The following is a 14,757-nucleotide window of genomic DNA, read 5'->3' on the forward strand; positions in this document are numbered from 1 at the left end:
ACACCATGACTAAGGGGCTTACAAGCCACACTGATTCATTGAACTCTTAATTGCTTGTGAAACATTAATCCCTTTTTATATTAACATGTTAATTTCTAAACCCGACTATGCTAGATTCCAGCTACAGGAACGGAGTCACTTTCCACACAGAGTTAACAAGCAGATCTGCTCGTCGCTCACTTGCAAGAAGCAATTCTGTGACCACCCAATTTTTTCCTTCGTTAGGGCAATAACCTCCGATAAAGAAAAGTAACACAAGAAAAGGCAATCTATCATGAGCAGCTTAGGAGCAGCTGATTCAGAACTACAGCTACCAGCAACCTAAGGGTTTTTATCCATCTTTTACTAGTCTGATGTTTTTTGAGTTTTGATATCTTGCATAAGAATTAAGTTATATGGACATTGTTAAGCTTTTTCTTTCACTGGGCATCAAAGCCCATGCAAAATATTCAATATTCAGGGTTTCTATATCTATTATATTATATTATATTACATTTAGGCTTGGGCAAATTTGACCCGTTTTGTTTCGCCAAAAATTCGCGGCCGGTGAAATATCGCTGACGCCAATTAAAGTCTATGGGCGTCAAAACATTTTTGACGGGCGTAATTTTTTTTGACATGCAACACCGTACAATCTATTGGCGTCATTTCTGCGGCAAAACAAGGTGAAAAAATTATGTATTATTATTTTATTAGTATTATAAACTCATTATTTTATTATTTGTGGGTTTGTGTTATTTAGCAGTTCTAGGTCCAAATTACCCTAGCAACCATGCATTGAGTTGAATAAGAGACTGGAATATAAATAAGAGAGGGCCTGAAAAGAAAGATGAGTAGTTGAAAGTAGCAATAACAATAAATCGTTTAGATTTTTTAAATAGAGTCAGTAATCCCCCATTTGGAAGCTGTAAAGTATCAGAATAAGAAGCAAACAATAAAAAAAAACTATTTGTAAATAATGAAGACCAATTGAAAAGTTGCTTAGATTTAGCCATTCCATAGCATACTATCAGTTAACTTAAAGGTGAACCGCCCCTTTAAACACGTTACCTCAGAATTTATTGGGAACGCCTCATTTTCCCTTAGCAACACTGAGACTGTAATTGTATCTGAAGTTTAGAGCCCAGGGAGTAGAAGAAATGGGGAGATATTTGTATTGTACTTGCTACATTTTAAAATACAAATTGTGTAAACTCAAACTTCATGCATTGTAATTTTGTTGTCAACATTACTTTTGTGGTTACAAAATGAATTGTGTCCAAACAAAATTAATTCAGAACACAACATTTTATAGTCAGAATATATTTTGTTTACAATAATAAATTCTACCCATGGAAAAAAACTTGCAAAACAAAATGTCAGTACAAAGCAAATTATTTTAACCACAAATGTATTTTGTCAGCACAAAATTTTGCAAGCACAGAAATCACAAAACTATTTTTTGCCACTCAAAATGAATAAGCTAACACTTGTATTTACAGAGTACATTTTGGATCTTTTTTTTTTTTTTATACAGCCCAACTAAATGAGCTTCAGCTCATGCAGTATTTTTTCCTTAAAGAGAGATTTTGATCTGGTGTCTGGGGCCAATATATTTTGCAAGACACTTGTTTCCCAGTGATACTTTGGTTCTGTAAATATTTTATGAGCTGTTTCAGGTTGAATGTTGTCAGAAACAGACATGGCTGAGCAAAGTGGAAGGGAACTTCATTTGATTTACTGAAGCCAGTTCAGCCTTTACATAATTAAAGAGACAAAACTAAGGAAAAACTGTCAAGCAAAGAAATAAAGGACAGTTGTGTTGTTACAAATATAGTATTTCAGTAATGATGGTTAGGTATGTATGTATACAGAGGATCTAATCTCAGACTATCTGGATTATGTAATGCACCGAATCAAATGGAGCAAACAGTTCATATTATGGGCACTGTTTTTTTTAGAAGACTCCTGAGAATGAGGCACTGCGACAGGAAACAATATTCCAGCATTATTTGTGATATTATAGTAACATTACAGTGTTTCCACACCTAACAGTAATGGTAAACAGATCCCCATATACTAGTTGTTTAAATAGAGACTTCCGAAGTCATAATCTTCAGTTATTTAACCTCAATGTGTCCCTAGTAGTTCTGAACATGCATGTGCCCTTTATGCCCCATGGCATGTATAATCCAGGTTATTGTATACAGTTTAAGCACTGCGTATCTTGACAGCGCTATATAAATAAAATGATGATGATGAGTTTGTCATGTACTATACATGCAGGTACCTGACACACCTCATGTATAAGCTAGGGGACCTCAATAATGTCAGATTTCACGTTTCAACTAGGTAGTGTTTGTGAGTCTCATGCATGTTCTACGATACGTCGCTACTGAATGCTGGTGGTGTGTATGTGCTGGCTTACTGTATGATCCGGTTAATGGATTTGCTTCTCCTGCAGCAGGAACAGATGAATTCAGCAATCAACACAGATGCTGTATCAAGAGCTCAGAACAGCAGCACCAACAATCCAAGTCTGAATAAATAATTGGATATCATGTAAACATCATAGATTTATTTTGAAGAGGATATATTTTATTGTATACTCTTATCTATTCTATTACATGATGGCAATTATTATATTCAAAGTTAGAGAATGCAATGGGAATTCCCTTTTGCACCTTGGGTCTGTAGGAGTACCAATTCCATGGAGATCTGTGGAAATGCAAGTATGGTTCAGATGTATTACAATGTTGTTTATAAACAAAGAATAGAAAAGGAATTGCAGTTTTTGCTGAAAGTTTAAATAGCAATACAGTAGAACCCCGATTTTACATTTTTAAGGGAACCAGATAAAAATTATGTAAAGTCCTGGAAAATGTAAAATCCGGGAAATGTGTTAAAGTAACTTTTTCTTCAAGTACTGACAGGATATAAGCATAGGAGTCAGTTTTACTTCGAGATACAATATTTACTGTGTTAATAACAAGGGTTAAACATTGCAGTGTTAATGTTACATTTTGGGGGGCATGTGCAAGGCCTTCCTGTCAGTCACACACACAACCTAAAGCAATAAGTGATTGGTGCAGGACTGTATAAGGGGCAAACTAGTTGGAATTGACCATTTACAGGCAGAACCATGGCAACATATACATCTGTTTAGTATTTTAAACCTCTTTTTTTAACAAATAATAACATTCATAGAGGAAATATAGCAGTTTTTGGGAACATCAGGACACAATTGTAATGTAAAATCTGGGCAAACATTACTTAAAATCAGGGAAATACACCCATTGAAATGCATAATAAATTGGTGGGACCACAAATAAAAAATGTAAAATGCGGGAAAACTTAAAATCAAAGTTCGCTCATTTAATGTGAGAAAATTAACTATTTTTGGACCAGGAGATTTTTTGGAGAAGAATAAGCAGGGTACCAAGAATCATTAAATCTGTTAATAATAATTTGTATATTTGTTTAAATTGCCTACACTCACGACACAATAGGCAAAATAAGGTTCAGCACAAAACCTATTTATTGCACTCACGTTAGAAGTATATTGCCCCTTGAAGTGAAATTGTACTAGAGATCACTGTGTTATTCTGGAGGTGAGATATATTCCAAAGGATGGTAAAAGAAAAAATATTCACAATGCAAGATTCAGAGCAAAGAGATTCAGTATTTTGTGTCTTAAAATTGAGACCAACTCAGAAATGATATAGCAACACTATCTAGTCATAAATAAATCACAAGACGTTATCACTTCTAACAGAAGGCTTGAACTTGGCTTAAAACATGGCAGCCCCTGCCTATATACAGTAAATACAAAGTGATGAGAAGATACTGTATGTTTTATACACATTGTAAATTATACCATCACACTTCTATTTATTATCTATTTATGAAACAGGCATGAAAACTAAAAATACTAAATGGTATATATGAGCACTCTCAGAATAAAAGTAAGACTTGTGTCTTAGGTTGACACTCCATAAAAATGTTCAAAGTACTGGATGCTCACTGTAAGTCCCCATAGCATTGGAACCATAAAGAAAGGAGAACAGGGCACTCAAGCATATCAAAAATGACTGTATTACATATTGTATTTTTTATGTTTCCCTGATAAAGACCCCTTTGCTTGGGGCTCGGGTTACTGTTTTTAATGCTTGATATGTAATAAAGTCATTTTTCATTGCTTTCATATGGCGGAGTGTCCTTTTAACATAAAAGTCAGCTGAGGTAAGGTATGCAATGAAGAGATCACAAAGTTCCTACCTGAATTCTACCAGGCTGACCCACCAAGTGCAGTTATTCACAAGAAAAAACTATTATGCATCCCAGCATCCTTTGGAGGTCATGAACCTGATCCACCCAAAATCTGCTATATGCAGAAGGGTGGCTGGTAATAATAAATTAAAGAGCACAGTGCTGCTTTTCATCTCCTGACATCCACTTTGAACAAGAAATTGCCTCTGCTTTCTTTATCCGTATTTTTACAATGTATTACTGAAATGCACATGGAAAATGTGCTATATTCACAGCATAAAATAATGATCAGGAACATCCCAGCTTCCACTTACTGTTGTGTCCTTGAATTGCTTTGATAAGATCTGTTTTGCAATTGCTCTAGTTGTATACTGCAGTAAACTGACTTTTTGCCTTGCAAATTTAACATAAAGACATAGAATGAAGAGGTGACCTTGTGTGAGAATAACACTTGCCTTGATAAAGTGAGCTCTTCCCAACCGCAGAAATGCTGCACTGTCCACTCAAATCAACAAATAAACCCAAGTGACCTGGAAAGTATATAAACTTTGCTTAAACATATTTGATAGACAAGCTCAGGTGCTTGTGTAATAGTCTCCTTCCTTCCTCCTATTCTTTAGTTCATTATAATATGGATGGACCAAATTCTCTTTTTAATCAAAAAATACATTTTCTCATTTAAAGAACTATTTTGATGAAGGATTTCAAGCGATATTCACCATGTATTGGTGAATTCCAGCTGAGAAATGTATTTTCCATAATGTAAGAAAAGGCTGTATAAAACCAAATACATGAACCTTGTTTGCACGAGCAATGTACCAACGGAAAACTCCTCTGTGACATATTTACATTAGGCATTTGCACAGTAATACATATGCAGTACAACTGAAGCATGGTAATTATAAGCACTGCAACATCTTCCTATTATGCTAAGCAAAAAGTGTAGAGAAAGGTAAATATGCTCTGTAATATGCATATCAAGACCACTGGCTGTCTTTTAGACAATTTTATTTCATAAAGGTAGTAAAACATAAGGATTTTATAATATAATTTACAGATCTCTTGGTATTCTTGCCATGTTTCTCAATAGTGAATTTAGAATAACAAGTAGATTATATTAGTGATCTCTCTTAGGTGGCAATGTTTCTAGAAAACCATTCTGATTGGTTGCCCAAGAAATTGGCTTTGGTCAGTACAGCTTGGTTGGTGCACACTTAAAAAGTGATGTGTTTGCCAATAAATGAAATTGCCCAATTTGGTACATAATATCAATATGCTTCTATCTTATCCCCTAGTCTTAAATTGTCCCTCTTTGCTCTCTCCTGTTTTATCTGTGACTTGATTTTGTTGTTAAACATCTGCCTATTGTATGTGTGGTGCCAGAATAATCCAGACATTCTAGGCTGAACCTTCCTGGGATCAAACATGCTGTCTGCAAGAAAGACATTTGGGACCCTGGGCAAATAGCCAGATTAATTGGTAAGGGTAAATATACTATGCTTTTCCAATACAAAAACTAAAGCATAAAATTGGGGTTCTATTGTTTATATATCTATATTAATTGCACAGTTGGCAGAGATCTAATCATTCAACCACGTTACGGAAGACCCCATCCGAGCACACACCACAGCTATTTAATAAACCCAGCCCACAGGAACATGATGTTTGTAACCATATCTCCCCATATGATGAATGCTATTTTTATAAATCCAGTTGTGCTGAAGAGGGATTTTTTTTCTCTCAAGAACATACACTCTTCAAAGACACAAAGAAAGGTTATAACAACACAATGAAGGGAGCCAACCAATTTGCTGTAAAGAATGCATTATTAATCATCCTGCCCCAATACTAATCAGCCTGTAAACATGATATGGACAGTTGTTTCCTCCGATGTTATTTGAGGCAGTCTGCAGCTCAGATTTATTTCCGCATACTCATTAAAACTACAGGGTCATGACATTAAGCAGGACATGCTGAAAATTGGTGAGCACAGAAAATATATTTTAAACATTTCACAGGTATTTTGCTTTTAATTAGGCCTCCTTCACTTTTCACATTTAAATCACATTTATATATCCATCATTATAAAAAAAAAACACCTGCTACTATTCTATGAATTAAGTAAAGGCATCATTTAACTGTCATCCTTGCCATAAAGACTGGACAATATAGAGCGATGTGCTGCAGGTACATGCAAACCTGTTTTTTGTTTGTTTCAAAACAGCTAACTAGTGTATAATTATCTATATTTTTGCTGTGACCTAGAACCTTTTCAGTACCATTCCCAGCTTTTTATATATATCATTCTCAAAATGTTTGAAATTTAAAGGTCACCTCAATACAAAATTTGTTTTTTATGTGCCAGTAGTTAGCCAAGATTATACTTAACACATTGTTAACTTTATGACACATGCTGATTCATATTGCTTCTTACGTACCCGCTGGTCAACTGAAACTTTGATGGCTAATAATTGTTTTGACAGTCAAACAATAGAGGAGCTATGAATTGACAGCTGTCATACCTAACGTCAGATACTGGGCTACCAACTAGGCATTAGCAAAGGGGTGCCCAAAAGTTAGATTGCACTGAATTGATGACCACTGTATCACATCCCAGCATTGTCCTAAAACACTTTTATAGGGTTACCCTTTTGAATACTTCCCATTTTTCAGCCGTTCTATGGCTTGCAGCAAAGCTATATAAGAAATTCTCAAGCCTTTTCTTTGCAATGAATGTTTCCATTCAGCCAGGTCATGATATATAGTATTTAGTAGTAATAAGTTTAAAGTTCCAGTACTGGTCTAATTGGACCAGTGTTGTTAGTGAAGTACCGCAGGGCTCTGTACTAGGTCCCTTGCTTTTCAACTTGTTTATTAATGACCTGGAGGTGGGCATTGAAAGTACTGTTTCTATTTTTGCAGATGATACTAAATTGTGCAGAACTATAGGTTCCACTAAGGATGCTGCCACTTTGCAGAGTGATTTGTCTAAGTTGGAAAACTGGGCAGCAAACTGGAAAATGAGGTTCAATGTTGATAAATGCAAGCTAACAAAATCCAATAGTGGTATATATATATATATATATATATATATATATATATATATATATATATATATATATATATATATATGTTACAAACAGCTAGAGCACTCATTGCTAAGATATTGAGATGAACCTATCCCTATACCTAATCTAGAAATGATCAAATCAAAATGAAAATCAAAATACGTAATAAAACAATTACTAGCATTTACTCTAGCATTAAGAAGAAAGCTATTTTTCTTCCAATGAATTATTCTCTCTGCTTCCTCTCTTTCTTTATTGTTACAAGCAATACAATGTAAATTTTCATTATATTTATAAAATCTTTATTTTGATCGTCTCTTTGGATGGAAATTGAAAGCAAACTTTTCCTCCCTTCCCCTCCTCTGTTTAGGTTAAACTGGTCCAGTTGGGCATAAATGGCCTTCTTCACACCATATGTCCTCTAGAGGCCAAGAAGAAAGCCTATCCAATAAAGGTAAGGGGGGGGGGGTAAATGGTCATCATTTTAAAATTAACTTTCAGTACGATGTAGACAAGGGAATCCTAATGCACTGTTTCATATGTGTTAGCTCATAGTTTTGAGTTAACTTTTTGTTGTGCTGCTTCTAGCTTGGCATTTACACAGCTATTTGGCTTCCAAATGTCTCTGGCCAGAGAAACAATGAAGTGGCTTCAATAATGCACTGTAAGATGAGTAATAAATAAAGTGAAAAGAATAGCAATAATATACATTTCCTAGGGATACAGACCCTAGCAACCAGACAGCACAACAGTTTTGAAGAAAGGCAAATTAGGAAGCCAAGTATTTGAAAAATAACAAAAACCCCAGGCTTATCCGATTTGTTAATACTATATGTGAAAAACAGGTGTCTCATAACTAAATGGCAGGTCAGGTTGAAAATGGATATATTCAGTGGTATGCATTTAAAAAGGGCATTGGAGCATATCAGTTATGATACACACAAATACTCATAAAGAGAAAGATATATTAATCTTATTTACAAACCAAATAATGTGCCTCCCTGCCTAAAATGTAACTTTGTAACTAAAAACCCCTGTTTTGTAAACTTACTTTTGAGACAGGGGCCCAGGGAATGTGCATTAAAACTAGCACTTCCATTATACTTAAATATACTATTACTTAGCCTTTAGAGTGCTTCCACACCCCTATTTTGTACATTAAAATGTAAAGTCACCTTGAGTTGACTTCTAGAAAAGAACTTGCCTTTTATCCTTGTATATGGCCATGTAAGAATTTATTGAAATGAACCATCCGTATAAATTACCGTTATCTCCCATATGATGAATGTGTGCACTCAATAAACACAAAGCAGTTCTCTTAGGAGACTTCTGACTGACAAGTGTGTTCATTTATAGCAATTACTAGCAAAAATATCTTTTTTTCCATTTTAAAAGGTTGACATCAGCAATGGAAGCTCACTCATCATGAATTTTAAACAAATAATCAGTTCTGTATTAAAATATTGAATTACAATATGCATTATGTTAAAAAGCTAAGCCAGCAATCTACTGAGACACATGCTGCCTAAGAGACTAGCAACATTAAAGAGGGATTCATAGCCATACGGGTTAATCTCTGAAAAGCTGCAAATCCGATGCCTTTTTCTAGCTTTAAGGTTCGGAGCTTCATTTTTATTTTCATTATTATTAATTACTACTTATCTTTCTGAATTAGGCCATAGTATATGTGTGGGTGAATGCATGGTAGGGACCTAAGGCTGGAAGCTACATTGCCACATGGACTATGGAGAGGATAAAAGATAATAATATTGCTTAAAAAAAACAACAATGTTCAGGCCTATTCATATTTGCCATTTGGTGATAACAAATGTGGTCACTAAGGCCACTGAAACCCAAGCAAGCTGATCATTTAAATGCTAAACTGCAGACAAAAACTTAAACAATTCAATCATTACAAAAAAAAAAAGACTTTTCATATTGCCTAATAATCCAATGCATCTTCCAAAATGTCAATCATAAATTGAAGAGCCCCTTTAAGAGAAAATGAACTAGAACAGACTTAATACTCTAAAGAGAAACCCACACTAGCTGCAAAGCATCAGCTCGCCAAAATCAAAAACAAAACTTGAAAACAGACTAAAGCAATTTTCATATTTGGAAGACTGAGTCACATAGTTTGCCATTTGCATGGAAATAGAACTTGAAATTGTAATTGTCTCAAAAAAGCATTACAAAGACAAAGGTCTTGGGGTGCAGTGCCGATATAAACTGCAGGTGTCCCAAGGACACATTTGGAATTAAATATTGTCCTTTCTGTGGATGGTTGCACATAGCAGCTTGTTTATAATATGGCAGCAGCGGGGCCAACCATCCAAGTCTCCCAGCAGTCTCAGCACTACATCAAATTTGCATGGTCACAAAGTACATATTGTTCTGAAGAGGTAGAGATTAGTCTGCAATGTGGAGATATATACCTATTTCAGCCTTAATCAACACTAGCCTGTTACTTTTCACGAAAGGTACTACACATATAATCAGAGTATATCATCACTGCGAAATACAGGGCTGAAACCCATTATGCAAAAACCTGTTATCCAGAAAGGTCCTATAGAGTTCACTTTAATTAAATATTCTCTTTATTATTTCTTTTTCATCTGTAATAAAAAAAACAGCTTGTACTTGATTCCAATTCTATTGGGTTTAGTTAATGTTTAAATGATTTTTAGCAGTCCAAATTACAAAAATACCCTTTAAGTGGAACCCTCAAAGATTCTACCTTTCCTTTTCCTTTAAAGGAGAGTAAGACAGACTAATTACTACTGCAAACTACTTACTACTGCTTCTGTTTGTTGCTTTAAGGCATTTCACATGTCAGAAAGGTGTTTGCATGTTGGCATCTAAGCTTAACATTTTTCCCATGTGAGTAAGGCTGCATGCAAAAAGGCATGTGAACATGTGGTTGTCATCTTGAACACTTTAAATGAAAATGCATAAGCTCATATACATGCAATACGCTTTAACAGGAGTTACAACAAGCCTCCGATTAAAAATAATGTTTTAACTGTGTTTATAGCCAATCAGGTATATGTTAATATCAGCTCCAAAACTCTAGGGAAAATACACATTAAACAAACATCACAAGCACATATAAAACACAGTACTTATGGTGGTAATGTGTTCCCATATACCCAAATATTAATTATATTGTACATGCTCCCAGGCTGCTCATGGGCTCCACAAATATATTTGTATAATAACATAATTTTAATATAATCTGCCCATCAAAGATGTATGGAAAATAAATTCCCCCTCTATGCAAAAAGAAGTGAAACATTGGTTTAGAGGCATATCCTAGACTCTGGGGACATAGGGTCTCATTTATAAACATTGGTGCTAACCAGTTCAGTTACCTATTGTAACCAATAAAATCTTTGCTTCATTTTTGCTATGTACTGCTCCAATCTAATTTCTAACTGGTTGCTAGTGGCAACTGCACTTGTGTTATTTAGCACCTATGCTAGTAAATGAGCACTAAAACCTGTCCCTACTTAGAAATAACAGAACCAAAGCAACTAAAAAAAGGATTAGTCAAAGAAGTTATAGACAATATTTTCCAGGTTTGATTATAAATTGTAGTATCCAGACCTTCCCCAAAACTAGGTAAAAGTACCAGGATTATCAGCAAAAGTAAATTCATATTATCTAAGTTGAAATGGCAAGTAAGTTGCAAGTTATATAAAAGAGAGGTACTTATTTGAATGGTATGTAATTATGTGCCTGTTATTACCTGTAATGGTTTTTTGTCCTTGGTATTCGTAATTAGGAACAGCACATTAAGAACAGCATAGATGTGGTTTTATAATGGCTGCTGTTTTCAACAATGTATTCATATAAAACCTAATTAGGTGATTTTAAATAACATGCCATATGTTTATTTTGAAAAACAGATATATAGCAACTGATATTTTTTTTTTACCTTCATTTCATCAAAACTACTTTAAATTAGTGCACCATGGAAAGCTATTCTGGATGGTCACAGTGTATAATCAACTGTAGAGCATTTTGATTACCCATAGAAATGACTGAGATGAGAAGGCGTTGAGGTCACATTGTGTGCAAGTACCCATCGTACCATTAAAAGCTGGAAGTCATCAGTCTAGCTTACCCATTACAGAGACGTCATATTCTATCAGCAGCGTTGCCTCCTGTCCGCACTGCTTTAGAATACTCATGGCTTCTGCGTGTGTGGTTCCATGCAGCCGAATCCCATCAACGCTTAGGAGCCTGTCCCCTGGCTTGATTGTGCCCTCTCTGAAAAGGGATGAAGGAAACAATCTTTATTAATTTAACGTAATGTGGTTTAGAGATAATAACCACTTACACAAAATGATTCACTTGCATGGCTCTTGACATCAATCCCACTTGTCTTTATTCTTAACATTTACCTTGACAGTTAGTGAGCACGAGGTCACAGAGGAAAAGAAATGACATCAATCTGCAAATCAGTGATGGGAGAATAACTGCCTATTATTGAATAATGACCAAGCAATCCACTACAGGCTTGTGTTTTGGTTCCATGGCTTTATTATATGGTAAACTGGACAGCATGAAAAACAGATTAAACTTGGGTATTATATAAATGATGGTTTGCAACCCGTAACTCAATTAACAGCAAGTGCCCCAAGGAACCCTCAGCTGTTCTATATTAGCAAGAGGGCCACAGGAATGTCAATGGTAATGTACATAGCTTTTCCCATTCTACTGCACTGTGCTGTATGCATATACCTGCAATGCAGAATTTAAAGTAATATTGACAAACTATGATTGGTGCAATAGTACTGTAGGGACTCATAGGGTTAATGTGTCCCTATGGCTTTAATTCCATACACTTCCTGATCTTCCTAGTTGCTGGGCAGATGCTCATGTAGCTAGATGTAATTTGCATAGTTGTATTATTGGCCAGGAGGCACTGTGACCACACCCTGTCACACTTTGGTATATTGAGAGACAAGGGGTGGATCTTCCTCTTTGGCTGACCCAGCTGGATGTTCTAGGGAGCCTGGGTGCAACAAGGCCCAGTAAAGCCATGTACCCTAGAGCAGTGATCCCCAACCAGTAGCTTGTGAGCAACATGATGCTCTCCAACCCTTGGATGTTGTTCCCAGTGGCCTCAAAACAGGTGCCCAGTGGCCTCAAAACAGGTGCTTATTTTTAAATTCCAGGCTTGGACGCAAGTTTTGGCTGCACAAAAACCAGGTGCACTGCCAAACAGGTTGATAATCCACCTAGGGGCTACTAAATGGCCAAACACAGCCCTTATTTAGCTTTCCAGGAACATTTGTCATGCTAGTGTTGCTCCCAACTCCTTTTACTTCTGAATTTTGCTCACAGGTTCTAAAGGTTGGGGATCCCTGCCCCAGAGGGACCAGTACCCAGTCATGTTTTTCTGCTGAGGCCTCTGTGGCTTTGTAAGTACAACCCTGTCGATCATTTGTCTCTGACAAATAAAAGTTTTATTCTGTTTGACTGCAAGAACCTCCTGGCGCCCATTCTTTTCCTGTTTTATTTCACAGTAGCCTGTGGGAGTTGTAGTTACACTACACCACACCTTTAATCCTCCATTTCGCAAAGGCCCTAGTCTGAAGTGTTAGAGTCACGTGTAACTCATGCTCTAGTGTCCTAGCTGGTGATTAACCTGTACAGCCCAAAACTGTGTTACAGTACCATCCCTATGACCTGATGTTTGCTGATATCACTTTATCTTCAGGGCTAAAGCAGACCAAAATCACAGCCCAACGAATAATGGGTTCTGGTGCTCAATAAAGAATCAGGGTTATATAATTTTCTGACTGAATGAGGTTTTGTGAATGTGAAGTGTCCCTTTAATGTAAGAGCCCTGAACCTTGTTAATAATAGTGATTTCTGACACACAGTAATCCCAATCTGTTAATGGAAACAAAACAACCAAATCAGGAATGCTGTTGAGTAGTCAGAATAAGGAAATGTTGGCTATTAAACAATAACACGTGGATAGTCGTTGCATGGTGTTCAGGCTGAGACTGTCATAATAACCATAACAATCAAGGGCAGTTGGAGAATGCTGGGAGTTGGAGCTGAGAAAGAGCTGGAGGTTAGATTTAGCCTAAATTTTACAGTTTTATGGTAAAATACTACAGTGATTCTTACAAAAGTCCATATTGTATGTGTAATATAGTTAGTTACAGGAAAGACACCCAGAGAAATTTATATTTTTAAATTGTAAAAAATATGTAATATTGCTAAAAAAAAACCCTGAGATTAAGATTCTCATTAATGTGCAACCTAGACAGAATACTAAACATGTTGCAGAACATTTACATGCTCCCAAGGGGAAAGAAGAACCTTTGCGGCTCTACGTGGGAGGGTGCTTTTCAGAAACTAGCCTTTTTTTATATTTATTTCATTAGGCTGGTAAACTCAACCATCTCAGCACTGCCTTTGTGGCTTTTAATAATGGTAACAATTGTTGTCATATGTCTCCTCTAGTGCATTACATCTGGCAATACATTGGCATTGTTTAAAGCAATAATAATAGCTAGTAACGGAGGCAGGGGAGATGGCAGAGCACATCAAGCAATAGGCATTTTCTGCAGATGATTTTGGCCGAGCTTCTTTTAATACATACAGAGAATCTTTACATTCATTATATCTGCTTAGAAGATTTGATGCATAGCTTATCTGCCCGTGTGCCAGAATATCCCAGATCCATCTGTATTGCTGCAGAAAGATGTATTGTACCTGTCAGCTGGTCCTCCGGGTCTAACGCAAGTTATTACAATGGGTCGAGATTTATTTCTGTCCTCATGTGCTCCTCCTGCAAACATTGATACAAAATCAGTGTATGGCTCCAAGCACAAACATTCCCCTCAGTGCTCTAGAAGTGGACATACATCAGCCATAGCTGCTCTACACAAATCTTCCTTGGACTTCTCTCTAACCAGTAAACCTTCAGCTGCCACCTTACAATCAAAGATTATGAGTGATTATTGCAATCATTACAAGCCTGTAAAGGTCATAACAAGGATATAACGTCACCCAGCATGTAACAAATCATGTTTATCCCATGCAAGATGTACTGTGGAAAATATAAAAACTACTGTCCTCATCAACAGGTTTCTATGAAAATGTAAATTCCAATATCCTGTCTGACTTTAATAAAAAGCATTAAATATTAAAGATATTTACAGAAAGTTTGCCAAAAAGAAGTCTGTCCTCCTAGGGGACAGGGAAGTGGGGGCAGCCTGTAGTACAATGAGAATGAGTTTTTTGGAGATGACAGCTGGATCTCTTATACTTCTAAAAGCCCAGATTGGAGGTTAATAAATGGTGAGATTTTGAGTTACCTAAGGTTGATCCAACAATATTTTCAGAAATATGCTGCATTATTATTACTGTGGCTCTGACCAGGGGTCAGGAGCAGATCCCCTGGTTAAAGGAGACA

At 36.1% G+C, this 14,757-nt stretch overlaps 1 protein-coding gene across 18 annotated transcripts in view; it reads right to left on the reverse strand.

Annotated features, from left to right (window-relative positions):
- LOC108711084 (glutamate receptor-interacting protein 1) overlaps nt 1–14,757 on the reverse strand; it is a 184,403-nt gene that overhangs the window by 47,030 nt on the left and 122,616 nt on the right. For all 18 annotated transcript variants that reach the window (XM_041586328.1, XM_041586327.1, XM_041586331.1 and 15 more), the window contains exons 6-7: nt 14,055–14,130; nt 11,443–11,588 (exon numbers count right to left, since the gene is read on the reverse strand). In XM_041586328.1, coding sequence (XP_041442262.1) covers nt 11,443–11,588; nt 14,055–14,130 — 222 coding nt within the window. The remainder of the gene's footprint in view (nt 1–11,442; nt 11,589–14,054; nt 14,131–14,757) is intronic.

The sequence above is a fragment of the Xenopus laevis genome, chromosome 3L (genome assembly GCF_017654675.1).
Source record: "Xenopus laevis strain J_2021 chromosome 3L, Xenopus_laevis_v10.1, whole genome shotgun sequence".
Taxonomy (NCBI): Eukaryota; Metazoa; Chordata; class Amphibia; order Anura; family Pipidae; genus Xenopus; species Xenopus laevis.